A 27,974-nucleotide genomic window follows, 5' to 3' on the forward strand; every position below is an offset into this window, starting at 1 on the left:
TCTTCATAGTGTTCATAAATCATAATCATAAAATAAACTTGATTTTTGTAGTTATTTGGTAAAAATAATAAATTTTGACTATTAAGGCATCATAGTCAGGATGGCCGAGTTGGTCTAAGGCGCCAGTTTCAGGTACTGGTCCGAAAGGGCATGGGTTCGAATCCCATTCCTGACAATATAATGATATTTTAATTTTAGTTTTAAAAATTGTCTAAATTATTTTCCTAAGTAACTCATCGAATTGTCATTTTTTTTTCCATATAAATAAATACCAAAGTAAAATGAAAGAGTTATGTAGAGCATTATACATGCAATTTAAACACCAATACCTTACACCTCGCTCCTTTCCTCCTTCGATCACTCATCACTTACAAAATAGAGATATTTTTCATAGTACCATCTAAAGAACTAGTGTTGTTTTATTGTAAAAGGTGCACATAATATACTAATATTTGAATATTCAACTCAACTATACAAATAGTAGGAATGTAATTTAATTTCTCTAAAAGTTTGGAAGGGAAACTTCAAACTCTAGAAAGCTCACTACAACATAAACACCATTGTTGTGGTAATTACAATAATTACATGATAAATTACAATAATTACAAGATCTGATTATCACCAAGAAAAACACAGTACCCTGATGTAGAACGGCGAGTGTCCGGACACCCACCTCAATCGGCATCCGTGTATGAAATGATAGAAGAAACGGATGACTTATACAAATGCAAACCAAATTCAGGCGTACCTTGGATGCAACGAAATATGCATTTTAACGCATCCATGTGCTCTACACAGGGGGCGTGCATAAACAAGCAAACTTGTTGCACCACATATGATATATTAGGACGAGTGAAAGTCAAATACTGCAAAGCACCACATAGTCGACGATAAGAAGTCGAATCATCATATGGAGCACCGGAAGTAGTACTTAACTTCCTTTTGGAGTCAACAGGAGTAGAAAAAGGTTTGCAATTAGCCATGCTTGCTTTTTCAATTATTTCTAGAGCATATTTCTTTTGAGACAAAAATAAATCATTTTTGTCCCGGGAGACAACAATACCCAAAAAATAGCTCAATGCACCCAAATCTTTCATTGCAAATTCATAGCTAAGCTGTGAAATAATATGATGGTGAAGAGACTCTGAAGAAGCAGTAAGGACAATATCATTAACATAGAGAAGAATGTAGGCAGTAGCATTACCATGGTTATAGATGAAAAGTGAATTATCGGACTTGTTGTGAGTAAATCCGATAGTAGCAACAAAATCTGCAAAACGTTGATACCAAGCTTTGGGTGCCTGTTTTAGACCATATAGAGATTTTCGAAGAAGGCAGACATGATCAGGACGAGTAGGATTCTTGAATCCTAGAGGTTGATACATGTACACGGTTTCATTCAAATTACCATGTAAGAAAGCATTTTTAACATCCAATTAATGAATTGGCCAAGACTTGGATAATGCAATACTAAGAACCACCTGAATAGTAGTCGATTCAACAACCTAACTAAAAGTCTCATCACAATCAATTCATTCCCTTTGAGTCTTACCATCACCAACGATACGAGCCTTATGTCTCTCAAAAGAGCCATCAGAGTTCGTTTTATGCCAACAAATCCACAATGAATGAATAATATTCACATTAGATGGTCGCAGAACTAACTCCCAAGTTCCATTATCAATGAGAGCATCATATTCTTCCTGCATAGCAAATTTCCAATTATGGTCACGAAGGGCATGAACCAGTTCTTTAGAATAGGTGAGATGGAAGTAGAAGTGTGATGTGCTCGATCTTAATATTTAGATTTGTCTTAACAATCCCATGTTTACTACGAGTAGTCATGGAATGAGATGGTGTGGGGGTCGAATAGGAATGAGAGGTGGATGAGAAAGGTGGAAAGAAATCACAATGGTCGGCCTCGCCAGGATGGACATCTCCCACACTAGCACCCGCTTGTGACCTTGCGGGGTGGCAGGAGGTGGCAAAGAGCCACGCTGCCGAGTGCTAGGGAGAGTGTCACGGGCTGGTGAGGGTGGACTGTGAGTGTGATGCTGCAAAGAGGGGATAGAGGTGCGAGAGGGCTGCTGGGAGTGCAGCTGGGCCGAGGGATCTAGTGCACTCCGCAAGTGAGTTACGACAGCCTACGAAGTGTGCTAGCTGTGCGAGGATTGCCGAGCAGAAGAGGAGGGTGCGAAGCGAGCTAGCTGAGCAGAAGCATCCACTTGATGTACCCTCCCCCCACCAGCGTGCGCTGGCTGTGCTGTGGGTGTGGTAGGTGCGTGCGGCTAGCCTTGCGATGCTATGAGCTGCTGCAACATAGGGCTATCAAGAGGAGCAATAGCATCACCCAAGAAATCATAAGTGTGAGTTTGTGGGGAATGAATTTTAGAAAATGGAAAAACCGACTCATCAAACCACACATGTCTTGCTACAAATATTTTCCGACTTGATATATCATAACACTTATACCCCCCCTATGGTTGGAAGGAAATCCTAAGAAAACACAAGGAGTTGACGAGCTTGAAGTTTGTGTATTTAGAAGAGGGAAAAAGAGGATAACACAAACAATCAATGACTCTAAGATGAGAATAGACGGGATTCTTTTGATAAAGAATTTGAGTCGGTGATTTGTAGCTAAGAATTTTTGTGGGCAAAATATTATGAAGGTAAGTAGCCATTTCTAAAGCATAATGCCAAAACGATGGTGGCAAAGATGCATGACATAGAAGAGTACGAACAATGTTGTTGATCGTTTTTTATTTTTCTTTCGGCCTGCCCATTTTGAGGAGAAGTGTATGGACAAGAAAGACGAAAATTTATGCCATTTTGGTGACAAAACTTTGTGAAGGAGTCATTGTCGAATTCACGGCCATTGTCACATTGGAATGATTTAATTTCTCTCTCAAATTGGGTTTTGATATATGTTCGTACACGATTAAACAAATTATAGACTTGAGACGTAGATGAGATCGGAAAAGTCCATAAAAAAATTCGTGTAATTGTCAAACATAATATTTGTGGCCAAGAGAACTGAGAACAGGAGATGTCCATATATCACTATGAATAAAATCAAATGGCATAGTAGTATGAGACTCGGAATCATAAAAAGGCAATTTTAATAATTTTTCCAATGGGCAAGAATGGCAAACATGTTTAATAGCCTTATTACAATTGATAAGATTACTACTACGCAAAGAACTTAGAATCACATTTCCCGGATGACCTAAACGGTAATGCCACACACTAGGAGAGATAACTGCAAAAGCTGACGGAATAGAAGTTGAAAATAGTTGACGATCAGTGAAGAAAGGGTAGAGATCGCCACTGCTATTTGATAAGTCAAATTTATATATATTTTTTATTCCCAGTCCCACGGTCATATTTGTGCTAATTGAGCCCTGCGGAGCTATTTTTATTACTAATATACGTTTTCTAGTGTTAGAGTTGATATTATTTTGTAGGAATTTACATAATTATGGTAATTTCCTAGCTTATTAAACCACTACGAAGATATTAGAGTCGGATCATATTTTATGACTGATTATTTTAAGCTCAAGACCATGCTAAATAAATTTAGTTCGGTGATTAAGGGCTCGATTTGGCTAAAAATTAACTCTACAAGCTACCAATTAAAGTGCTAGTCCAAATAGAGTAATCAAAGATAAGGCTCAAGCTTGGGCCCCAAGTAAAAAGAAGCCCAGAACCAAGAGAAGTCAGCTGCTTGGCGGTATAAAATAGCAGGTCCGATCGGGCGGCCCAATGCCCGATCGGGAGAATGTGCTGCAAGCCTTATCTTAGTCGGTCATGCCATGTTATTAGACCTATAAAAATACTGCGATTTGGGCAGCTTTTGGAGGGGGGTTGATGTCATGTTATTATTCTTTTAGCTTAATTTTTTAGGAGCAGCTTTTGTTTGTTTGCAAATTGACTTAGTTTTAGTTTTATTAGTTTTTGAGTTCTTTATTTGCAGCTTTTCTTTAATTACGATACTTTTAGATTTCATTAGTTAGGTATTAGCTTTAGAATTATTTTCGTTCAGCTTCATAATTTTGTAGTTTCATTGCTATTACTTTTATTAATACCTTTGTTTTTGCTTTTGTTTAATTTTATTGTTTCGTTATTATTGTCTTTATTATGCTTAATTTAATTGCTTTAGTTAGTTTAGTTTTAATTATTGATAGATTGTCGTACACCTTTCAAAGATAAATTCCTAACAAAACCAACTAACAATGTAGTAGGGTAAGTAGGGTCGAATCCACAGGGAGATGGTATTCAATCTAGCTTTCAAGGTATGGAGAAACTAAATTATGTCACGAAATTTGGATAAAAATAAAGTCTAAATTAAAATAAGAATAAAACAATTAATAAAAAGACTTAGGGTTATGGTTCACCATGTTTATAGCTCTAAATCTATCAAATATCAAAAACAATTCAATCAATCAATTATCTAGAGCAATTGCTAGGCCTACGATCAGGTCTTAACGATCTCAATTCAACATATGTAATTCGGCCGCTAATATACTCAAAATTGCTAATTGTAGGTAAGTCCAAAGTAAGATCTTTCGATTCAAACTCTTATTAACAATAATTTAATCAAACAATTGATCAAGTTGCAAGATTAACAATAAAACACTATCAATTAGATAAATAAATAATCAAAATATTAATAACATCAATCAAGATTCATTATATAAACATGGATTCCCAAACCCTAGAAATTAAACTGTTCAAACATGAAATAAATAATAAAAACTAGATTTAAGGAATAAAACATAATTAAAAGCAAGAACTAGAAATAAAATACCTCAATGAACTGAAATAATAAACCCAAGAATCATTCATGTAAGAATCCAGAAGATGCCATGAGAAACTAGGGTTCATGAGAAAACTACAACGAATGTAAAATAATAAAACGCATTAAAGGCATGAGGGAAAAATAATATCTCTTAAGTATTTATATTAACCTAAAACTAATAAAAAAAAAATTAAATAAGAAAAGAAAATAAAAATAATAAAAGTGGTTTAACGATTGGTCGATTGAAAAAGTTATAATCAATGTAAGATTCCTCATCGTTTGCGTGCACACCCCACCCATCGGGCGATGGGTGGGCGATGGTCAGACTTCATGGCTAACGACGACACTCGGGCATCGGGCAATGGAAAACCAACGCCCAAGTAGCAGCCTATAACTAAGTAATATTAACATGTTATGAGAAAGAATGAGGTGATTTGATAAGAAATGTAGGAAATAGGCATCCTAGTAGTTATATCGGCCTTATTTGGGCCATTTTGGATGAAAATGCATCCTCAAACACTTGAATTGTTCTTTTCATGTGATTTCAAGCCTTAGCCGCCTATAACTAAGTAATAATGACATATTATGAGTAACAATGAGTTGATTTGATAAGAAATGCAGGAAATAGGCATCCTAGTAGTCATGTAGGCCTTATTTGGGCCATTTTGGATAAAAATGCGTCCTAAAACACTTGAATTGCTCAATTCATGTAATTTCAAGCCTTATCCATCTATATCTAAGTAATATTGAAGTAATATTGACATGTTATGAGAAAGAACGAGGTGATTTGATAAGAAATGTAGGAAATAAGCATCCTAGTAGTCATATAGGCCTTATTTGGGCCATTTTTAATCAAAATGCGTCCTAAAACCCATGAATTGTTCTTTTCATGTGATTTCAAGCCTAAGCCGCCTATAACTAAGTAATATTGACATGTTATGAGAAAGAACGAGTTATTTTGATAAGAAATGTAGAAAATAGGTGAAGTAGTAGTCATATTATAGGCCTAACTAAGTAGTTTTTGCCTGAGTGAACTTGTAAATGTATTTTTAAATGCATAACCTAAGTAATCACTTAAAACATAATTTTTGTTTGTTCCAAGTTTTTCAAGGTACAAAAGGGAGGTCCGTTGACAAGCAAGGAACTTAATGAAGTTCGAGACATGTAGGCGTCTTTCATCACCTTTAGTTTGTAAATGTCATTTCTATTGGAATTTATATTTTGTGAACTTTTTAACTACATTATTGATTAGTATTGTTTGTAAATATGACACTTTTTTTTTTTGAGGAATTGTATTATATATGACCCTTCATTGTATTGCATTTGGGATTATTAATTAATATCTATGTATTATTTTTATTATTTCAATTTATTATTATTATTATTATTATTATTATTTTAATATTAAATAATAATAATAATAAATATAATTATTATTGTTATTATAATAATGGTAGAATTATTAATGCAGGATGTACAGTTTTTTTTTTTTTTTTTTATTATTATTATTAGTATTAATATTATTATTTATTGCCGAAAAAAACCACAGTTAAAGGCAGCGGTTAAGGCTTCAAACCGGTGCCAATTGTATTGAAAAAAAAAGCGCGCCATGACCTTTTAGCACCGGTTAACCGGTGCCAAAGAGTGTATTTCGCACCGGTTAACCGGTGCTATATCTTTGAATTGCCACCGGTTTTGAACCACTGCGAAATCTTAAGAGATTTGGTATCCGTCAAATCTGGACCGGTTCAAAATTGATGCGCAATGGGGGGTTTGAACCGGTGCTAAAAACTATTTTTTGCCTAGTGAAAACACCTCATTCTCATATTTTGGAAAATAAAAAATAGTCATTAAAATAAATCCACAAAAGAGCAAGAGAACTTGCAAACACAAGAATAAGTAGAGAAAAAAAAGGGAAAAAAATATATACAAATTAGTCTCACCAAATAAGAAGCTAAATAAAATTAAGCCGTCTCCCCGGCAACGACACCAAAATTTGATAGGTTGTCGTACACCTTTCAAAGATAAATTCCTAATAAAACCAACTAACAATGTAGTAGGGTAAGAAGGATCGAATCCACAGGGAGATGGTATTAAATCTAGCTTTCAAGGTATGGAGAAACTAAATTATGTCACGAAATTTGGATAAAAATAAAGTCTAAATTAAAATAAGAATAAAATAATTAATAAAAAGACCTAGGGTTATGGTTCACCATGTTTATAGTTCTAAATCTATTAAATATCAATAAAAATTCAATCAATCAATTATCTAGAGCAATTTTTAGGCCTACAGTCGGGTCTTAACGCTCTCAATTCAACATATGTAGTTCGGTCGCTAACATACTCATAATTGCTAATTGTAGGTAAGCCTCTAAAAGTAAGATCTTTCGATTCAAACTCTTATTAACAATAATTAATCAAACAATTGATCAGGTTGCAAGATTAACAATAAAACACTATCAATTAGATAAATAAATAATCAAAATATTAATAACATCAATCAAGATTCATTATATAAACATGGATTCCCAAACCCTAGAAATTAAACTACTCAAACATGAAACAAATAATAAAAACTAGATTTAAGGAATAAAACATAATTAAAAGCAAGAACTAGGAATAAAATACCTCAATGAATCGAAATAATAAACCCAAGAATCATCCATGGAAGAATCCATGGAGATGCCATAAGAAACTAGGGTTCAAGAGAAAACTACAACGAACGTAAAATAATAAAAGGCATCAAAGGCATGAGGGAAAAATAATATTTCTTAAGTGTTTATATTAACCTAAAACTAATCTTAAAATATAAAGATAAATAAGATAAGAAAATAAAAATAATAAAAGTGGTTTAACGATTGGTCGATTGAAAAAGTTATAATCGATGTAGGATTCCTCATCGTTTGCGCGTACACCCCACCCATCGGGCGATGGGTGGGCGATGGTCGGACTCCACCGCTAACGACGACACTCGACCATCGGGCGAAGGAAAGCCAGTGCCCCAAGCAGCAGCTCACGCATGAGCGCACATCACGGTCATTGCCCGATGGCTGGGCGATGGGTTGGCAGCTTCGTAGGGTCAAATTTCAAGGGCCGTATCTAAAGAAATAAGAATTTTATATGGGCGTGTGACCTATAAATGGAAGGCTCTTTAAGTCTACTTTCCAACGCAATTTAAATCGCTACAATCCAATTTGTAGAACTCAAGTTATGATCAAAAGAGTGACCAAAGGTCTGTTTTGACACTTTGTAAACCATCGTTTTTCTCCGTTTCTAACTCAAATTCATCTTCGAAAGGTGCATAGCGATCCTTGTGAATGCTATATTCATTCCTCATGCACATAAATCTCAAAATCAACATCCACGAACATGGGACCTTCGATAAATAAACTCAATTCATCGGCTTCCATCTAAATATCATCCGAATCAACTCCAAACACTTCGAAAGCATCCAAATGACTATGAAATCACCTGAAACATTAACAAAAACACAAACGGAGCCCAATAGAGTACAAAATAAACAAATTATGCATTTGCGACCTAAAAAGCGACATAAAGACCTAAAAAAGCAACTATAAAACTAGCATAAACATGCCTATAAATCCTATATAAATGTGATTCATCAATTATGCACGAGTAGTTTAATTCTAGGGTTCTTAGGGATTTATGAATAATGAAGGGATGATTTATTATTGTTGATTGTTAATGTTGTGGTTAATTTCCTATTGATTATTATAATGATATGCAATTGGATTTGCACAGGTTTAATTATATGAGTAATGCAATATTGATTCGAGATTTGACAGATGAGAATTAATATTAAGGCCTAGTTTCAATAGGTAGAATTAATTTATAAATGGTTAAGTCAAGATTCGAGAGATGCAAGTTAATACCGCTAAGTTAATTCTGTGATTGTAATACGTAGCGAAAGCCCTTTATAATCTGGTTAATTAATGCATTGATAATTGATTGTTGTCTTTCATCCCGGAGTATTATTTATTGGTGAACCTATGACCCTAGGTATTTTTATTATTGCTTATTCCCTTAGTTTAATTATTGTCATAGTATAATTCTCACAAAAACACTCGTTTCTTGATAATTTAGATTTTAATAATTTATTAGGAATAAAAGAACATTGTTTCCCTGTGGATTCGACCCTACTTCCCTATCTAATTTAGTTAGTGGTTTTATGAATTACTTTTGATTAGGTGATACGACTTTAGCCTGTCACTATTACATCTCACTATTTTGCTCCCCGTCTGCAAGTCCTTCACAGAAAACCCAAAAGGATCAAACTCAATAGACACATTATTATCAACAGTGAATTTTCTAATTGAGATGAGATTTTTGACAAGTTTGGGAACATGTAGGACATTTTTGAGTTGGAGTGTGTATTTGAATTTTTCTACCATCATCAACAATAATAGAAATATTATTATTTTTGCTTAAAGGAAAATGTGACAATAAATTACCTTGAGAGTTCGTCATATGCGATGTAGCACCGGTATCCATATAGTAATTTGGGTCGGCAAGAGACATAGTATGCATTGCTTGGTCAATGTTGGTCGACATATAACCCGAAGTAGAAGACAGATTGGTCATGAAGTATGCTTGAGGAGGTCGAGGCCCAAGAAGGCCGGGCTGCTAATGGCTTGCCTGACTCGGCCTGGCTGCCACCCACTGTGCTAGACCCAGACCTTATGCTGGGTACGGGCAGGGGGGTGTAGGCCATGGCCCCTGCTTCCAGTAGGCCCACGATGGTGGGAACATCCACCCCGCCTGCTGGTGCTGTTGAGATGCGGTGGTCGAACCCCGCTGCTGGTGCTGCTGTTGCGGCTGGGTGTTCCGGCCATCAGAACCACCGCCTTTTCCCTTGCCGCCACCACCCTTGCCTTTGTTAGGTTTCCGGCCACTATTTCCTGCATTATTCCCACGAGAACTACCAGAAATTTGGGAATTTTCAGCATGATTTTACGAAGCCGGAGTTGAGGACTGAGCATATGCGCCTCCTCATGAGACTCGGATTGAAGGTCAGCAACATTGCCTTGCTCTTCCAATTCAAGAATCGAACGCAAGGCGTCAAAAAGGGGCAAAGGATTTAGATGACGGATAGAAGTTCGAAAGGGTTTGTAATCCTCTGATAGACCTTTTCAAAAGCTGTAATGCCATTCGATTATCGGAGACTTTATCTCCAACATTCTTCAAACAATCAGCAAGAGGTTTGAGACGGGTGAAATAGGGCTTCACACCATCAAAATGTTCAAGTGAATTGGGCATCCAGTTGCAATGCCCTAGCCGACTTATTATTGTGGAAAATTTTTTCCAATCGATTCCATGCATCAACCGCTTTATCATCCGAATCAATGATGGAATTGAGAAGGTCATTTGAAATTGTCCCATAAATCCATTAACGCACAATATCGTCAAGTCGTTGCCAGAGAGCCATGTCAACGGGTGCGGCATCCTTAGCAGCCGGATCAACAACAATTTTAGGTTTGGGTTTAATATGGTCGATGACCCAATTTACGTGGCAATGAAGTTGGAATAGGGTAGACCAGTTGTTGTATTGAGTACATACCATCGTAATCAAGAACAATAGGGATGCAAGTCTTGATGTTTTTGACCAAGGTCGTAGGATGGATCTTGGAGGAGTCGGCCATGGTGGATGGAGAAGAAAAGAGAAAAGGAGGAAAAAGAAGAGCGAAAGAGAATTAGGTATGATCGTATCCTAGACTCGTGATACCATGAGAGAATATGAGAAATATTTGTCGTGGCCTTTTCATTGATTGCAAAGCAATATATATACAAAATACAATCGGCTAAACTAGGTAAACTTGATAAATACAAGGCTAATTAATATACAAATATATTATATGCATAATTAGATTCTTTCCATAATCTAACAATAACCTCTATAATGATTCGTGTATTCCGTTTGTAACAACTAACAATCAAAATTTCTCCAAGAGTTTGACATACATTAAACCCTCATTTTGGTTTATCATACACTACTTGTAAATCATTCTTCGGTTCTTGTTGAACTACTAAAACCGAGAACCCAAAATCCGGGGTAGCTAATAAGTCACCAAGAATCCCTAACTCCGGATATTCACAAAACCCATCAAAAGAAAGTCCATATAATGGTGCACATTCAAAGTCATGGTGTCTTCCTACCACCACTAAATCAATAACACCATTCATTGAGAGCAAAACATTAGTGGTGTCAGCGCCATCATTAACAATCACCTCCTTCAATGTCATTAGTCTCTCGTTCTCCATTCTACCGGAAGCTTGGAAGTTCTTTATCATCTCATGATTTAAGGCGTTATATTTATCTTGTTTTGGAGATTTTAACCAAAGGACAATTACCTTAACATTTGGATGATTACCAAATAGTCTAGTAAACGCGAGAGCTTCCAAGTCATCTACCCCTCCTATGAAGATAATTGCTACTTGATAAATATTTGTATCGATTATACCTAAGTGAGGATCGGCCCTATCTAGCAACAAGGCAACCGAGCATGGTGCCTTTTCGAGCACCATCTTATTAACTTCCCTCAGAGATAACGAAGAGTCTTCGATTATTTTCCCTACCTTAGTCCATTGTACTTGCAAGTGAAATGGTAAAATAAGTAGGCTTGCATCTTTCTCATAAGCAAGGCTACATATATCATTGTGCATGGTTTCATAGGAAGAAATGGATATGTAGTGCTTTAGGCGGGTGTAGCCTTTAGACTCACGTTCGAGGTTTAAGAAAGATTCAACTATACGATTTGAAAATGCAATCTTTGTACGGAACATAGGCAATGACTTGACTTGATCCAAGGGTGCCATGATAGGCATGGTGCAACGACCGGTTAGTGGCATGAGTTGGAGCAAAATCACGGGGATTGGCCTTGTTCGTGTAGGATGAAACGCCTCGATGAGACGTATAATTCCAGGCAAATTATCTTCCTTGTAAAGACATGTTAATGTTTGAAATGTATTGTTGTTGGTTGAATCTGTCACACTCGGCCTAAAAATTGAAGTGTATTGACTTAATGGTTCGTAGAAAAGTTTAACTAGTGGCAATAATGCTCCAGTTAAGATCAAATAATGAAACATTGCTAATGTGTACTCTTCTACGTTCAACCACTGCAAAAATCAAATGAAATGAGTTAGCAAATCAATCATCAATCTAAAACATTGAACATACTAATTTAAGGGGGCGCTTGGATTGAGAGTATTAAATTAAGGGGTAATAAAAGTCAAACCAAGCAAAATTAAAGTAAACATAGGAGAGGGAGAGCTAGTGGTGATGTGATTGTAAGAAGATTTATATAGTGATGGTGTGGTGATAGGTGAAGAAAGGGAACTATTACCCTTATTTTGGGGGTAATAGGTTACACTAGGGGGAGGGTAGGTAACCTATTACCCTCATTTTGAGGGTAATGATTCCTCCACCCTTCTCTTTTCCTTATGACACTACAACCTTAATTCATTCATAAACACCTTGTCTTTCTACAATAATACCTCTAAAACTATAATTTACCTATTTTGACTTTTATTACCTTCTTTAATTTATTACCCCCATTCCAAGTGCCCCCTTATAAATAATATTTGAGCCTAATATGTTAACTATATTAAACTTCTTGTTAACTATATTAAACTTTTTCATTTCAAAAATCTATTTTAACAGGTAACCAATGTGTATATTCACATACTAATTAAGGCATTTTAGGAAAAATAAGATGTAAAGAACATGATATCATCACTAACAAATGAAAGAGAAATTAGAGATTGATTTACGTACGCCTTTGTCTCTCATAATCCCAATTGCAGCTACATCCAATAACCCTTTTGAAGATATGATGAGAGAAAGGGCCAAAGAGTTCCGAAAAGGTACCCCATATAGCCTTGAAGTAAAGCTAGTTCCCAAAAACTTGCCAATATAACCAACAATCAACAAAAATTCTAACTCATAAGCTCTTTTGGTCAAAGAGAAAAAATCGGTTTTAAACCCTTGCATTGCACAATACAAAGGGAAGAAAACACAAGAAGTAATAGCTTCCAATTTCGCTGAGAAAACCGACGACAAAGGGTGTTCCGGTAGGGTTAAAGAAAATAAAAAAACCGGTAGCAATTCATCGAGCACTTCACCAATCCAAGCTACAATAAGAACAATCAAAAAAATGTACATGAAGTGGGAATTCCTCATATTCCTTCCTTCAGGTGTTTGACTTATAATGTACAAAACAATTGGCCTAAAAACCAAGAATACTAGAATATAGTATCCTAGAGTGATGAACGCCTTCCTCGTTTCAAGTTTAGACCCGTTAAAAAAAGGCGGTATAATAAAAGTCATGACTAAGTTTGTCACCATTAGGACAAGGTCCGGGATCAAGGCTATCGATGAAGCCATACGACCGATATCAGAATTACTTATGCCAAGATCGTTTAGGTTGTGACATATAACCATGAAGAAGGTTTGTGCATTAAGAGCCACCAAAATGAGGAGACTTATGGAAGGTTTTTCGAGTAGTCGAATGGCTTTGAACTCGTTGGTTGCAAGGATTGCAAGAGCACTGAATACATAAGCAAGCGCTAAGCCAGATAAACTTATGACAATAGATTTCAATTGTAATCTTCTTATAATCACACTCATGTTTGTTTCTAATCCCACCATGAATAATTGTAAAACGAAGCCTACTGATGACATTGTTTGTAGTACGTATACAACTGTTGGTGGTAGCAATTTGTGGTAATCGAATAATCGATTCGAAAATAATAGTCCCATTACAAGCACACCACCCTGCCAAAATCACAATATATATAGAATTAATATCATATCAGATCAAGAATTAATATAGAAAATGTTTACAAGAAAATTCAACTTATATCTTCAATTCAAATCACGTGCTAATTTTTAAAAGATGGACTTTTTGTCAAAAACTATCTAATAAAACCCAGATTTTGTGAGAAACTACCTAATAAAATAGTTGTTGTAATAAACTACCTAATAAAGGTAAAATGCTGTAAAAAAAACTACCTAAGAAAAGGTAAAATGTTATAAAATACTACCTATACTGGATTTCCACCGTTGACTAACCTCAAAACACTCGAAACCACTGCTTTCATTCCCATAACTAACACAACTTGCTTGAAATTGCCTCCACCACACCTAAACCACCTTTCAACCCCAAAACCACCACCTCTAACCCCAAAAACCACCATCCCGAGCACTAATCTACCCTCACCAACTCAGAATATCCTCCAATCACCCTAAAAATAACCTTACCACCTTGAAAACCAACCCTCACGGTGGTTTTAGGGGTGTTTTAAGGTGAATCAACGCCGTAAAATTAAGTCAACGGTGAAAATTCAGTCATAGGTAGTATCTTACAACATTTTACTTTTTATTAGGTAGTTTCTTACAACATTTTTTTTATTAGCTAGTTTCTCACAAAATTTAGGTTTTATTACCTAGTTTCTCACAAAAAGTCCTTACAAGATTAAATGTTATTGCATCACCATCACCATCGACATTGACCTAATACTTTTCTAACAAAAATATGTAAAATCAATATTATCATTTTAGCTACATTAATAACCGCATGCTAAGCAAGCTAATTATTAAAGGTTAAGACATTACATTTTGCAAAATTCAATAAACAGAAGAGTGTACATAATTGATCAGATTAACATTCTTTTCTTTTTTTTTTTTTTTCGTCCATTTCCTAAGAAATTTAAATCAATGTATTTGAGGTGACAAAAAATGCCAAAAAACCTACAAATTAAACAACATTTAGAAGCTTTTAGATTCAAATCATTCAATTCTTTTGCTGGTTATACAACACCAAATTCTTATATAAGACGGTTTCATGTTATGAGACTGCACAAATTGCTATTTCAAAACAAAAGTAACCCTTATCTTACCTACGACTTAATTATGCAAGCCAAGCTACCATTATACATAGTATACATACCATTATTTAAAGAGGATTAGGAGGCAAAGTACGTAAAAACAACTTAGAAGTTCAAAGACAGCAACAACATTATCATCAATTGAGATAAACATATACATAAATATAATTGAAAAGAAAGCTTTAATAGAAGAAGCTCGAATTTGAAAACGAAAACATACAATCATTTGAGACGTTAATGGCGTTTGAAGAGGCTTAAGCAAGTACCAAGTGAAGGTAGTTAAACCCAAGATTATAGAAAGATTACACAATATAGTCGATGTATAAGTATCTCTAAGATATAATTCATTTTCCCAAAACCCTTTGTAAACTTTATGTGGTTCAACTTGTTCACATAAAATTGTTGTGTCATTCCATTTACCTTGACTCCACCATTGTTCTGTACTCTCAGCCATAATTGTAAATTACATTAATTTTTGTAAAATTTTAACTCCAAATTTCTGTTCCAATTCCAAATTAACTTAGGCATAAATTGAATAGTTATTTTAGTAGGAGAAAAAAGAGAAAATGTTTCAGAAATTCTGCAGCCAAGAAATATATTTTTTGAGGTTACAAAAAAGAAATGGTTTTGAAAAAAAAACAATGATTAAATTGCTAAACTTGGGACATGCTATTAGATATTTATATATATGATGGTTATTACGAGATCTTTGTTATAGCCGTCCAAGTTTTCTAAAGAAAGAAAATTATATTATGGTCGATCATGTGCCATAATTGGGTTAGGATATTTTGGACATAGTAAAATCATAATTGGAAGTAAGTAATTCATTATTAAATTAAAATTGCATCTTTACATACTTCGTACATGTGTTTTACTCATATGTTCCTTCAATTTGCTCAATTTCCATATACTATTTTACCAACGTTAAGATCTTTAAATAAATAAATACCAATGTTAAGATGTTAAAAAAAAAAAAAATGTTCCAACGTAAGATTGGTGGTTGAAACTCATTAAATGATTCTCCGTCCTAAAATAATACACTGTTGTAAATGGAACTGCAGGAAGAAAAATAATAAGAACAATGTTACCAAGAATGAGACTGAGTCACGGACGATGTCGTTCTCTTTAGAACATTCACGGTACTGCCTCTAATTTGTGCAAGCAGATCGAACCACAACCGGATGTCCCCCAGGATAAAACAGTCTCTCGAAATAAAAATATACTGATGGATTTGCACAGAACCACCGTTCAAACTAAACATTAAAACTACAAGAAAACTGCTCGAATTTTATGTTTTAGGAGGAAGAAGATTAGAAAATATGCTTTCTGTATTTTAAAAATGGTGAGCAAAGTCTCTTTTTATAGCCACAGCAGTAGCATAACAGTAGCCAAAAATCAGCCAAAACAGTTACCAAAAATCCAGGAAAAGAAGTAACAAAGTATTCTGAATTAAAATTAAAAACGGTAATGTTGAATCAGAATTGGAATAAAACGGTTATGAAGGGAATTAGTAAAAAAAATGTTTAGCAAAAATCAAGGCACTAACTACGTAATTAAGCCTTGTTAAAAAACTGTGCAAAAATTAAGTTTGTTTAATAAACCCGACCCGACCCAGCCCAGCCCGGCTCGGTTCGCTTCAGCGCGCGTGTGTGTGTGATAGGTTGGCTTGGTAGGTAAGTCTTCCTTCTCCACAAAATGTGGGTAGCCCTTGAGCCACACCCAAGTACTCCACTCTATACATTATAAAGGAGGAAAAACTCTCATTTCCCACCAATGTGGGACTTTGTGATTCACAAAATTTACACCCATACACACTTTGTTCCAACAATCCCCCACTTGAATTTTTGAAAACATTTTTGAGCAGAATCCTTACACAATTAGGTTGTGCATAAACTTGAACTTCTGCGTAGTAAATACGATTCAGATTTAACAAGGGTAACTTGAAGTTTTGAACCCTATCTCTAACAACGTACCACACATGACCTATTCTTGGTGTTGTTATAGACCCGTGCTATTACGACCATGCACGTCTATCCCAATATAGTGAACGCTCTAGAAATGTTGCCACACATTTCATAGGAAATGGCCTAACTTCCACATTCACATAGGTGAATCTATCAAGAGTACTCCTGTAGTTAGGTACTTCACTCCAAAATGGAGTATAGATTTCATTAAGAGTTCTTATTAACTCATCCTTGATCGCTTCAAGAATTTATGTCTTTTGAACATAATCAACTCATATCACTCCATAACTTGTTATTACCCATTGAACCTATTTTTTGGGATCTCCAGTCCATAGGTTGGGTTACCATTATGTGTGACTCATTTTAATGGCAATAGTCCCATTCTCTTAGAAGAATAATGGACTTTGTCTCTAGCCAATCCTTTCGTCAAAGGATCAACCAAATTATTCTCAGTGCGTACACGATCCACTCTAACAGCTCCGATTGAAAGATATTCTCTTACAGTGATGTGCTTACGACGTATTTGTCGTCTCTTACTGTTAATGGTTTTTCCCATAAGGGAATTTCACCTAACAGGTCTCTTAACCAACCTGCTTCTTCACTAGCTGTAGCTAGTGTTATCATTTCTGACTCCATGGTGGACTGAGCCAAAATAGTCTGTTTCTTAGACTTCCAAGATACAGCCCCACCAGCTATAGAGAAAATATATCCACTAGTAGCCTTAGAGTCATCTGATAAGGTGTTCCAGTCAGCATCACCATAGCCTTCTAGAACGGCTGGAAACCTCTCATAATGTAATCCTAGGTTCATGGTCCTCTTCAGGTATCTCATGACCCTTTCAATAGCATGTCAATGCTCATTACCAGGACAACTAGTAAACCTGCCTAATAATCCCACAACATAGGCAATGTCGGGTCTAGTACAATCAGTGGCATACCGAAGGCTGCCAATGACGCTCGCATAATCAGATTGCCTTACGGCATCACCAGTGTTCTTAAATAATTTTACACTAGGATCATAAGGTGTACTAGCAGGTTTACAGTCAAAGTAACCATATTTCTTTAGGATTTTCTCAACGTAATGAGGTTGATCTAAAGAAACTCCATTTTCTGTCCTAGTAATCTTAATTCCAAGGATTACATGCCTCTCCTAGATCTTTCATATCAAACTCAACATTCAAAATAGCTTTACATTATTCACAACATGAATATTCGAGCCAAAAATTAACAAGTCATCCACATATAGACAAATTATAGTGCAAATGTCATACTCAAATTTTACATATATGCATTTGTCACTACCATTTATCTTAAAACCATGTGAGATGACTAAGTTATCAAACTTTTCATGCCATTGTTTAGGTGCTTGTTTGAGACCATAAAGAGACTTATCTAATTTACATACCAAATGCTCTTTCCTGGGATGACAAAGCCCTCCGGTTGGTCCATGTAGATTTCTTCTTCCAATTCACCGTTCAAGAATGCAGTCTTTACATCCATTTGATGCACTACTAGATTATAAACGGAAGCAAGAGACATTAGCACTCTAATAGATGTTATTCTAGTTACAGGTGAATATGTATCAAAGAAATCAACATTCTCCCTTTGTCTGTAGCCTTTAGCTACCAAACGAGCTTTATACTTATCAACGGTGCCATCAACTTTCAGCTTTCTTTTTAGGACCCATTTGCAGCCAATTGTCTTGAAACCTGGTGGCAACTTAGTTAAGTGCCAAGTTTGACAAGTAAGTCCATTTCGTCATTTACGGCTTCTTGCCATAAGTCTGCATCAACTGAGGCTAGGGCTTCTTGGAGGGTAGATGGATCCTCCTCTACATTGAGAACTTCAAAGTCCGTGCCAAAGTCTTTTGCTACTCTAGCCCGTTTGCTCCTTCTTAGTTCGGGTTCAGCATCCAAGTCTTGTGAGTTAGACCTGACTTCAGGAATAATAGAGGAGGACAAACCCCCACTATTTCTAAATTTAAAAGGAAACCTGTCCTCATAAAAATCAGCATCATTAGATTCAATAATTACACGCGCATTTAAATCAAAGAATCTATATGATTTACTATTAATAGCATAACCAATGAATACACATTCATAATCTCTACTAGCTAACTTAACTCTATTAGGATCAGGAATCCTAACATATGCTAGACAACCCCAAGTTCTGAAATAAGAAATATTAGGTTGTTTATTACGAAGTATTTCATAAGGAAAAACCTTACACTTAGTCTTTGGAACACGGTTCAAGACATAACAAACGATGAGAAGGATTTCACCCCACCAATGATCAGCAGCACCAGAATTTAAGGAAATAGCAACTACTAACTCAGTAAAAGTTCTATTTTTCCTTTCAGCCTTACCATTCATTTATGGAGAATAAGGGGCTGACCTTTCATGTATGATACCATGTAAATTATAAAATTCTACAAAAGCATCAGTATCATACTCAGTTCCACGATCACTTCGCAACCTTTTTATTTTCTTGTTGAACTGATTCTCAAACTCTATCACAAACAACTTAAACATTTCAAAAACATCACTTTTATTTTTCATCAAATAAACACAAGTATAATCAGAACAATCATCAATAAAGGTGATAAAATATCGTTGTCCATTTCTAGTCAACGTTCCATTAAATTCACAAATATTCGAATGAGTTAAGTCTAATGGTTCTGAATTTCTAATAACTGACTTATGAGGTGTTTTGGTAATCTTAGCCTGACTACAAAAATCAAATTTGTCAAAGTCATTAAGAGAAATATTAGGAATAAGGCCTAAATTGCTCATATTTTTTATGAGTCTTTTGTTCACATGACAAAGTCTAGCATGCTAAACATTAATAATAGAACACAACATATAAGCATAATCGGAAATTTTACTAATCTCAACATTTAGTTTAAACATACCATCAGTAGCATATCCTTTTCCTACAAACATTCCATTCTTAGTCAAAGTAAACAAATCAGAACCTATGGTTTGTGTAAAACTAGCCTTGTTAAGAAGAAAACCAGAAACTAAATTCTTTCTCATTTCCGGAGTGTATAGTATTTCGGGGTTTTCTGTGTCCTTCGGTAGAGTTATAACACCAAGACTGGAATCCGGACGTCTGTACCTATAAAACAACAAAGACTCCGGTTGGGGGAGTTCCGCCTCCAACGATCAAGTTAGAACCGGAGTGGAGTTTGTAATAAATGCGAAAGTTAAGAATCTTCTCGAATTACGAGGTCGGGAGTAAATGATCTGCAATTAATATGCTCAGTTGGTTGGTATTGAATGTGAATGGTTTCCAATGGGGAAACATCTCCCTATTTATGGGGTCTAGAAGTATGTGCCACGTGTCCAGAGGGGATTGGTTCTTATGAACCACTCTGAAGGTGACACGTGTCACGCACTGATTGGTCCACGTGGCATAGGGTATTTTTACCCCAAACATTTGCCCCTCACAGATGTGACGTGGCAGACCACGTGGCATCTGTGACACTTGTTACTCAATCATTGGCTGACGGCAATAACCGTTCGCCTTCTAGGGGAGTTTGCTGGGATTACCCTTCACATTACCCTCCTTTATATAGCCGTTCACCCCCCTCATTTCGTCATTTTCCAAAGTTTAGAAAGAGAGATAGTCAGCCGGCTACCAGAGAGAATCATAGTGAAAAACCCGCCTGCTCCCGCCTTTAACCACATCCAGTAATACATCTGTGATTGTCACACGGCACATCTTCTTAAAAACCGTCTGAGGGGTTTGCAAGAAATCTCTTTCATTTCCAAAGGCACATACAGGTATACCATCTATGCATTAATTAGCTCAAGCTTCAAAAACCGCTTGGGTACCCCCGAGCAAATACAACTGCTTTCACAGAGGGTACATCCGGTCAAGCGCATGTGCCCCTTGCAAGCCATCATCTGATTTTCGCCTGCTAATTCGGGCGGTCAACACTTTGTTTTTTAACTTATTTTTGAGGTACCGTCTCTACCCCCCTCTGCTCTTTCATGTATTTTCGTTTGTGTCTTTTTCTACTTTTCTTTTATAAAAATAAATGGATTCAACAAATATACACACAACACACCACGATTTAGAGGGCAACCGATCCCCTGGTACGGCTGAGTCTAGGACTAGGGGAGCCGCCTCTGGGTACTGGGATTCCCCTTGTCCATCTCCCAATCCGACCATCTTCGTGTCTGTGCTAGACACTATGGCTCGAACTAGAAAGACGGCTGTAGACCCGGAGTATATAGGAGAAAGCTCCGAAGAAGATCCGCCTGAGATGGATTAGGCTAAAATGACAAGGGGATCTCCTGGAGGTACCCCAAGCACCCCTAGCGATGGAATTTTGGGGTCTGATAGCGGAGGCGGTGAAGATGCCGCCTCTATCTCCGAAGCTGAAAAGGGAGAGCCCTCCGATGAGGGAGACAATAGTGAGGCCGCCTCTAGGTCAAGGTCTGAGAAAAATAGTAACATCAGCTATCTTACACCGGTTGTAGATAGCGAGTAGGAGGAAACACCCACTTGGAATAATAAAGGTGGTCCCCTCCAAATTAAGGTCTCAGCAAGAGACAGGGCCAATATGGAAAGACACCTGGAAACCTTTATCCGCAAACGACCTCTAGGACCAGGGTATACCATCCGGGTCCCGCCTGAGCTGAGTATAATTGCTTGGGAAGACAATCAACGTAATGCAAACGGGTATTTCGGCTGCTTTGAGGCAGCCTTTATAGCCGGTCTCCGCTTCCCTTTGCACAACACAATAAAGGCCTTTTTAAGAGGATATGGCTTGGGCGTGTGGCAGTTAACCCCAAACTCTTTGGGTTAACATCTTAGTCTACATAGCCGCTTGCGAAATGCAAGGTCTCCATCCCGGCTGGGAGGCCTTTGACCACATGCATTACCTAAGTCGAAGTCCAGGCAGGTGGAGGGCATGGTATACTCTGACCACTTACCCCAAATACTTGATCACCTTTGACAAACCGTCTAAGTGGTCATATTGGAAGAACCGCTTTTACCTGGTCTCTGCCCCCACAAAGAAAGAGAACTTCGAGCTTAGGACCTACAACCGGAAGCCAAGTTTGCTAGGGCAGAAGTGTAAGTTGCCCCAGGTGCCGGATGAGGACTATAAGAGGATAATAGAGGCGGGGCTCTTTGAACTTACTACCAGCACCCTCTCAACTGGTGAATTAATAAGCGTACCCAAGAATTAGGTACCCAAACACGAGTTTTTGAGGGATGAGGCTTTCTTATCCGCCTGCGGGTTGAGCACCCAGTATACTAAACGTATGTTGCGGATGCATCCGACACCTTTTATGCCGCCTTTGCTACTTTTTACTTGTGGAATTTTTGCATAATTGTCTAATTAGAGGGTTTATTTTTTTGCAGTAAACGCTTTAAGGATGCTGCATGAGAGCAAGACTCCTGCATGGTTCACATCAGACATCCGCAAAGAGAATGCGGAAAAGAAGAAAGCTGCGCAAGTAGCTAAAAGCCAGGTACAAACGCCTGTCTCTTCCTTTCTTGCATTAGTCAATATTAATTTACGCCAGCTGACCATAAAGACCTCCAATTTTTATTCAAGATGGAAGCAAGGTGCCTCGATCTCTTACCAAGCTGATCAAGCCAAGACCAGGGGGTGAGGTTGCTGCCCCTAGCAAGTCTCAAAAGACTTCTGGCTAGACAGTCCCAGGTCGTGTGACTGTTGGGGGCAAAAGCGTTAAAAACACCGGCGTGGGATTCGATCTCACAGCTAGACAACCGGATGCCAATGAGGCATTGAAAGGTGGGGAGCCACCTAAAACTATAGGCGGCCCTGTAGTTATTGTATCCCAAGGTACAGTCGATCCCTTCAACCCTCTTATGCTTGGCAAACCCATGTGGGTCATGTCACACTCTCAACTCCAGGCAATCTATAGGAGGAGCGTATGTAGCTTTCTCACCGTCTCTTTCTGGTGCAGATCTCTCCCTCGGTGGCCGGATGTACAACAGTCTTCCAGGCCATGCTGAAGTCCATCCCCAAGGAGGAGAAGGAGGCAATCTCGGGGATCAATGCCTTCAATGTCGACCGGGTCTTGGCTAGCCTGGCTGAGGTATGAGTTTGTTTTGCCTTTTTTTTTCTTTCTTTTTTTATCTTATAACCCCGGTTGTGTTCATATAGTCAATGTTGCGCGTGGAGGGGCTAAAAAAGGCCTATGCCAGGAAGCAGGAGGAGGTAAGACGGGTTAAAAGAGAGGCGTCTGAGACCCATAACGTTGCTCAATATTCCATGATAGTGCATGAACTAGAAACTAAAAGTCAAATCATGCAACAGGCGGACTCCATCAAATTAAACGACTTCAAAAATCCCTCGATGAAGCCAATACCAAACTTTTCAATCTTCGGGAGGCGTATAAAAATTCTGAAGATGAGCTTAAGAAGACGGAGGAGGCTCTCGAATCTTTGAAGGGTGCCAAGAAAGAGAACTCCTCCCTAAAAGCTGAAAATGAACGCCTGAAGAAGGAGGTGGCTGCTGCCAGCAAAAACTTTAAAAATACTCTTCATGCTAAGCAGAGCTAGCTCATCGAGGAGAATGAGCAAGATTGCGAAAACTGCATGAAAATGGCTTGATCCCTTGTGCATCCGGGTACGGAGTACGCCGTCTGGGAACTGGCCTATAGATACGCAGATCTTGCCATTCTTGCCAAGGAGGAGAACAAGCCGGAGCCCGAGCCTTATGAGGACTGGGCAAAGAAGAAGATTGAGGCCATGTAGGCTGAGGTGGGCTTTGATGGAGAGGAGGAGGACCAAGAAGAAGATCAGGAGACTCCTACTCCAGAATCAGCCGCCAAAGACACGCCTCCCCCGGCTCATCAGGCTTAAGCTTTCTTATTTTTATTCCCTTCTTCGGCCTGCGTGCCGTGTATCCTGTTGTAATTTTAACAATATTCTTATTTCCCGGATGTGCATCCGGTCAACAATTTGCTCCCGGCCTTCTGGTCGGGTTTGATTAATGATCATTTGCCAACTGTGTCGGTTTTGCAAGTTTGATTTCGATTTTTTACAATTTCGTTAAATTTTCGCATGTTGCATTTTTTGCTAATTTTTGCTAAGTAGTTGTTTCCATGCGGTCATCCGGATGTCCTAGATATATTTTCCCCTGGACGGATGTATGCTTGGTTTATTAGTGTCGAATTTTCAACTGAGCAGACATCCGGGATAATTATGAAAAATACCGGCTGTGATTTGCTTTGTAAATCAGTTTTGGCCAGTTAGATATGTCATCACAACTAGCAAACGGTTATTATCTGCATATTGCCCATACTCTAGCAGATAGTTCAATGTTAAACAGACGGGCATAGACCGTGTGTAGGTACTTTAGCCGCTAAGGTTAGGCTTAAGTCTTTAAATTAGCCGTTTGTGGTGCCTTTGAGCAACAAACGATTTTATCCAACCAAAACAGTCTCTGGCTGCATTAGAGCAGGCGGGAGACAAGTTATCAAGGCTTCAATTAATCTTTCAAACGGTTGATCAGTTATGTTAATCTAGACACTCTGTTAGGCCGTTCGTATTTTCGTTTATAGAGCAATGTACCACCCAAATGGGAGATGCTCTCTTCGACGAATTCACCCGTATGGGGTGTCGCCGGGTGCCTATTGTTGGAGTAGGCACTTAGCTGTAATATCTGGCCATTGGCTTCCTGAGGTTGTTCATAAAAGAACGACCAAGCCGCTTGGTCCTTGGACTTAGCTTAATGCTGCTCATGTGGGAGAGGTCGTAAAAAATTAAGCACACCCGTTTGTGCATTGCACAAACGGTTTACATATACAGAGAAAATAAAATGTTTTGCAAACAAAGTTACTTTCATTGATATACTATATTTACAAACATTTACACGAATCTCATAACTAGTACTTTTTCAAGTTATCCACATTCCAAGTTCTGGCTAGCTGCCTGCCGTTTGGAGTTTCCAGGCGGTAGGTGCCGCCTCTTACTTCTTCAAAAATCCGGTAGGGGCCTCCCAATTAGGGGTTAACTTTCCTTGCTCATTAGCCCTACCGGTTGCCTCCATTTTCCGTAACACAAAGTCCCCCACTTTCAGGGGCCGTTTGTGTACTCTTCTATTGTAGGCTCTCGTCATTCTCAGACGGTATATCTCGTGACGTAAGACGGCATTGCCCCTGCGCTTCGGGAGTGAATCCAATGCTAGACGTATGGCCTCCCAAATAGCCTCTTCATCATAGAGCATGATTCGAAGTGTTGGCTTGTAATGTTCAATAGGTAGGACGGCTTCAGTGCCGTATGTCATGAGAAACAGGGTTTCACCGGCTGCCCCTTTTTCAATTATTCTGATGGCCCATAGGACATGAGGCAACTCATCTGCCCATAGACCATCAGCCCTTTCAATTTTCTTCTTGATGCCGTCTGAGATGAGTTTGTTGAAGGCTTCTACTTGGTCATTTGCTTGGGGTCGGCCGACTGATGCAAAACAATGTGAGATCCCTTGATCTCCCAACCAGCTCTTGAGGGTAGGCGTTTCAAACTGAGGGCCATTGTTAAAGACCATAGACATAGGTACCCCAAATCGGGTGATGATGTTTCTCCAGATGAAAGAGATGACATCCTTTGTCTTAATGCCCTTGACTGCCTCTGCTTCAACCCATTTGGTGAAGTAATCTAAGCCACCAAAATATACCTCCGTCCGCCTGTAGCAGGCATATATGGACCCAGGATGTCCATGCCCCATTTTGCAAATGGAACCAGGCTGTAGATAGCCGTCAAATCAGTAGTCGGACGGTGTATGAGCCGGCCAAATCTTTGACACTTATTGCACTTTTCACCATTTCCATAGCGTCTGCCTCAATAGTGGGCCAAAAGTAGCCTTGCCGCCTGGCCCTTTCGCTAGAGTTCTGCCGCCTATATGTGATGCACAAAAGCCCGAGTGCAGATCCTCTAGTACTTCCTTCCCCCTTTCTGGGGTGACACATTTCAGAAGCGGCTAGAGATAACCCTTCCTGAAGAGTTCTCCCTTATGAATCTCAAAACTTGTGGCTCGCTTCTTCAATGCAGCCGCCTCTGAAGGGGCATCCGGCACGGTGCCGTCTGTCAGGTAAGCCCGGATGACATCCATCCAGGTCAAGCTTCGGTCAAGAACTCCAATGGGATCATGTTCAATGCTTCTTTTTTCCATGACTTCCCTAAAGACTGACCTAGGCGTATCACAGGAGGCGGATGATGCCAGCTTAGATAACGCATCCGCCTGATTATTTTCTGACCCGGGCACCTGACTTAGATGAAATTCATCAAGTGTCCCGGCCTCGTCTTTGACCACCTGCAGATATTTGATCATAGCCGAATGGGTGGCCTCATAGTCACCATGGTATTGGCTGACGATCAACTGGGAATCAAAGCAGGCGTCAACTTTCCTTGCTCCTACTGCCTTACACATACGGATTCCGGCTAGCAGAGCCTTATACTCCGCCTCATTGTTTGAGGCCTGGAACTGGAACCGTAGCACATATTCATATTTATCCCCTTTCGGAGACTGACATATTATGGTGCACCACAGTCGTTCATGGTAGAGCTCCCATCTACATACACTTTCCAAACCTGATCAAGATTCTCCGGCTCAGCCGGCCTTGTCATTTCGACGATGAAGTCGGCAAACGCCTGACCTTTCACCGCCTTCCTAGGTTCGAAAATGATTTCCAGACTTTGCATTTCAATAGCCCATTTGAGCATTCTACCGGATGACTCCAGGGTTGTCATGGGCCGCTTGAGGGGTTGATCTGACCTGTGTAGATCACCACCGGATGTGCTAAGAAGTATGGTTTTAACTTCCTGACTGCCATGAAAAGAACAAGCCCAAATTTTTCAACCATGGGGTACCGAAGCTCAGCATTTCGAAGAACGTGGTTAATGAAATATACCGGAAGCTAATTTCGTCTCTCTCAGCAAGGAGAACAACACTGAGGGCATGATCCGAGATGGCTAAGTACATGTAGAGAACCTCTTGAGGCAGAAGGCTCACTAGCCTTGGTAACAAATGCAAGTGCTCTTTCAATTTCTGAAGTGCCGCCTCAGCATCATCACCCCATTCAAATCTTGGCTTCTTCTTGATTGCCTTGAAGAAGTAGAGACACTTGTCACCTGACCGGTTGAGGAATCTCCCCAATGCCGCCAGGCAACCGGTTAATTTCTGAACTTCCCTTACAGTGCGGGGCGACTTCACATTAGGTGAAAATACGAATTCCCCAACGGTTCAAACCCCTTATTTCGCACCGGTTTTGAACCAGACCGGATTTGGGGGGTGCTAAAACCCCATAGATTTCGCACCGGTTCAAAACCGGTGGGAAAAATGACTTTTCGCACTGGTTCTAGAGGAGAACCGGTGCCAAAAACTGAACTTTTCGCACCGGTTATAACTTAGATTTGGTGCCAAAAGTCCCCAAAATTATTTTTTTTAAAAACTTTTAGCACCGGTTATTTGCAAAACCGGTGCCAAAAATGCCCAAAAAAAGTGCCAAAAATGCCCAAATAATATTTTTTTTTTTTTTTTTTTTGCATTTTTTTCACTTAAATTGTACCAAATACTTATATATAATCATAATATACATAAAACACATATATTTTCTTCAATAACTTGTAATATTACACTTTAAAAAACTAAAGAGAAAAAAAATACAAAATCAAGGTCTGGAGAAGCTGTTGCTGGCTACTGCTTTCTGTTTCTGGCTGCTTAGGTCTGGTTTAGGCTGCTGGTTTTGTTTCCTGCTCTTTCACCTGTTGTGATGCTGTTGTTTGGTTGCTGGCCTGGTTTTGCAAAGCTTGTTGGCTATCTGTTGGCTGTTAGCAAGGTATGACATTTGAACACGAAGTAGCTTAATGCAAGCTACATAAAAATAAAATTCCTTACCCAAGAAAACCAGAAGGCAAAAGTAATGATATAGAAAAGACCATTATGTTTTGTTTATAGCATTTTGAGTACTAAAAGATAAACACCTTAATTTCTATTTGGCGCCTCTTTAGGTCGTCATCAGACAGGCGCTGCACAGATTTTGCACCTTCCTTTGACTTTGATGGATCAGAATGTCCTGTAACATCAATAAAAGGAGAAATAGAGATGTCACTCCACAAGAAAAACATGTTGCACACAGCATCCTGGAATATTACGTTCAGTGAGAAGTCTTGTGTAAACACTAATCATATGGAAATTTGGATTGCTGGAATATATGTCAAACTATTTCCTTAAAAATCTGTGCGGAAAAAGGATTATGTTTGGCAGCTAAAGGTGCACCAAAAGAATATATAAAAAGATATATCCTTTTTTGGAGTGCGGATGCA

At 38.3% G+C, this 27,974-nt stretch overlaps 1 protein-coding gene and 1 non-coding gene across 2 annotated transcripts; one reads left to right on the forward strand and one right to left on the reverse strand.

Annotated features, from left to right (window-relative positions):
• The first annotated feature begins 94 nt into the window (after positions 1-94).
• Positions 95-175, forward strand: TRNAL-CAG. The gene has a single exon. It is a non-coding gene; the product is annotated as a tRNA-Leu (tRNA).
• Positions 176-674: 499 nt separating this feature from the next.
• Positions 675-15,155, reverse strand: LOC110726300 (cation/H(+) antiporter 15-like). Its single transcript, XM_021905752.1, has 5 exons — positions 14,922-15,155; positions 12,591-13,589; positions 10,811-11,932; positions 1,553-1,703; positions 675-1,369 (listed from the first exon to the last, which is right to left on the reverse strand). Exons 1-5 carry the CDS (start codon positions 15,153-15,155, stop codon positions 675-677), a joined length of 3,201 nt encoding a protein of 1,066 aa, XP_021761444.1.
• Between the last annotated feature and the right edge of the window lie 12,819 nt (positions 15,156-27,974).

The sequence above is a fragment of the Chenopodium quinoa genome, unplaced genomic scaffold, assembly GCF_001683475.1.
Source record: "Chenopodium quinoa cultivar QQ74 unplaced genomic scaffold, ASM168347v1, whole genome shotgun sequence".
NCBI lineage: Eukaryota > Viridiplantae > Streptophyta > Magnoliopsida > Caryophyllales > Amaranthaceae > Chenopodium > Chenopodium quinoa.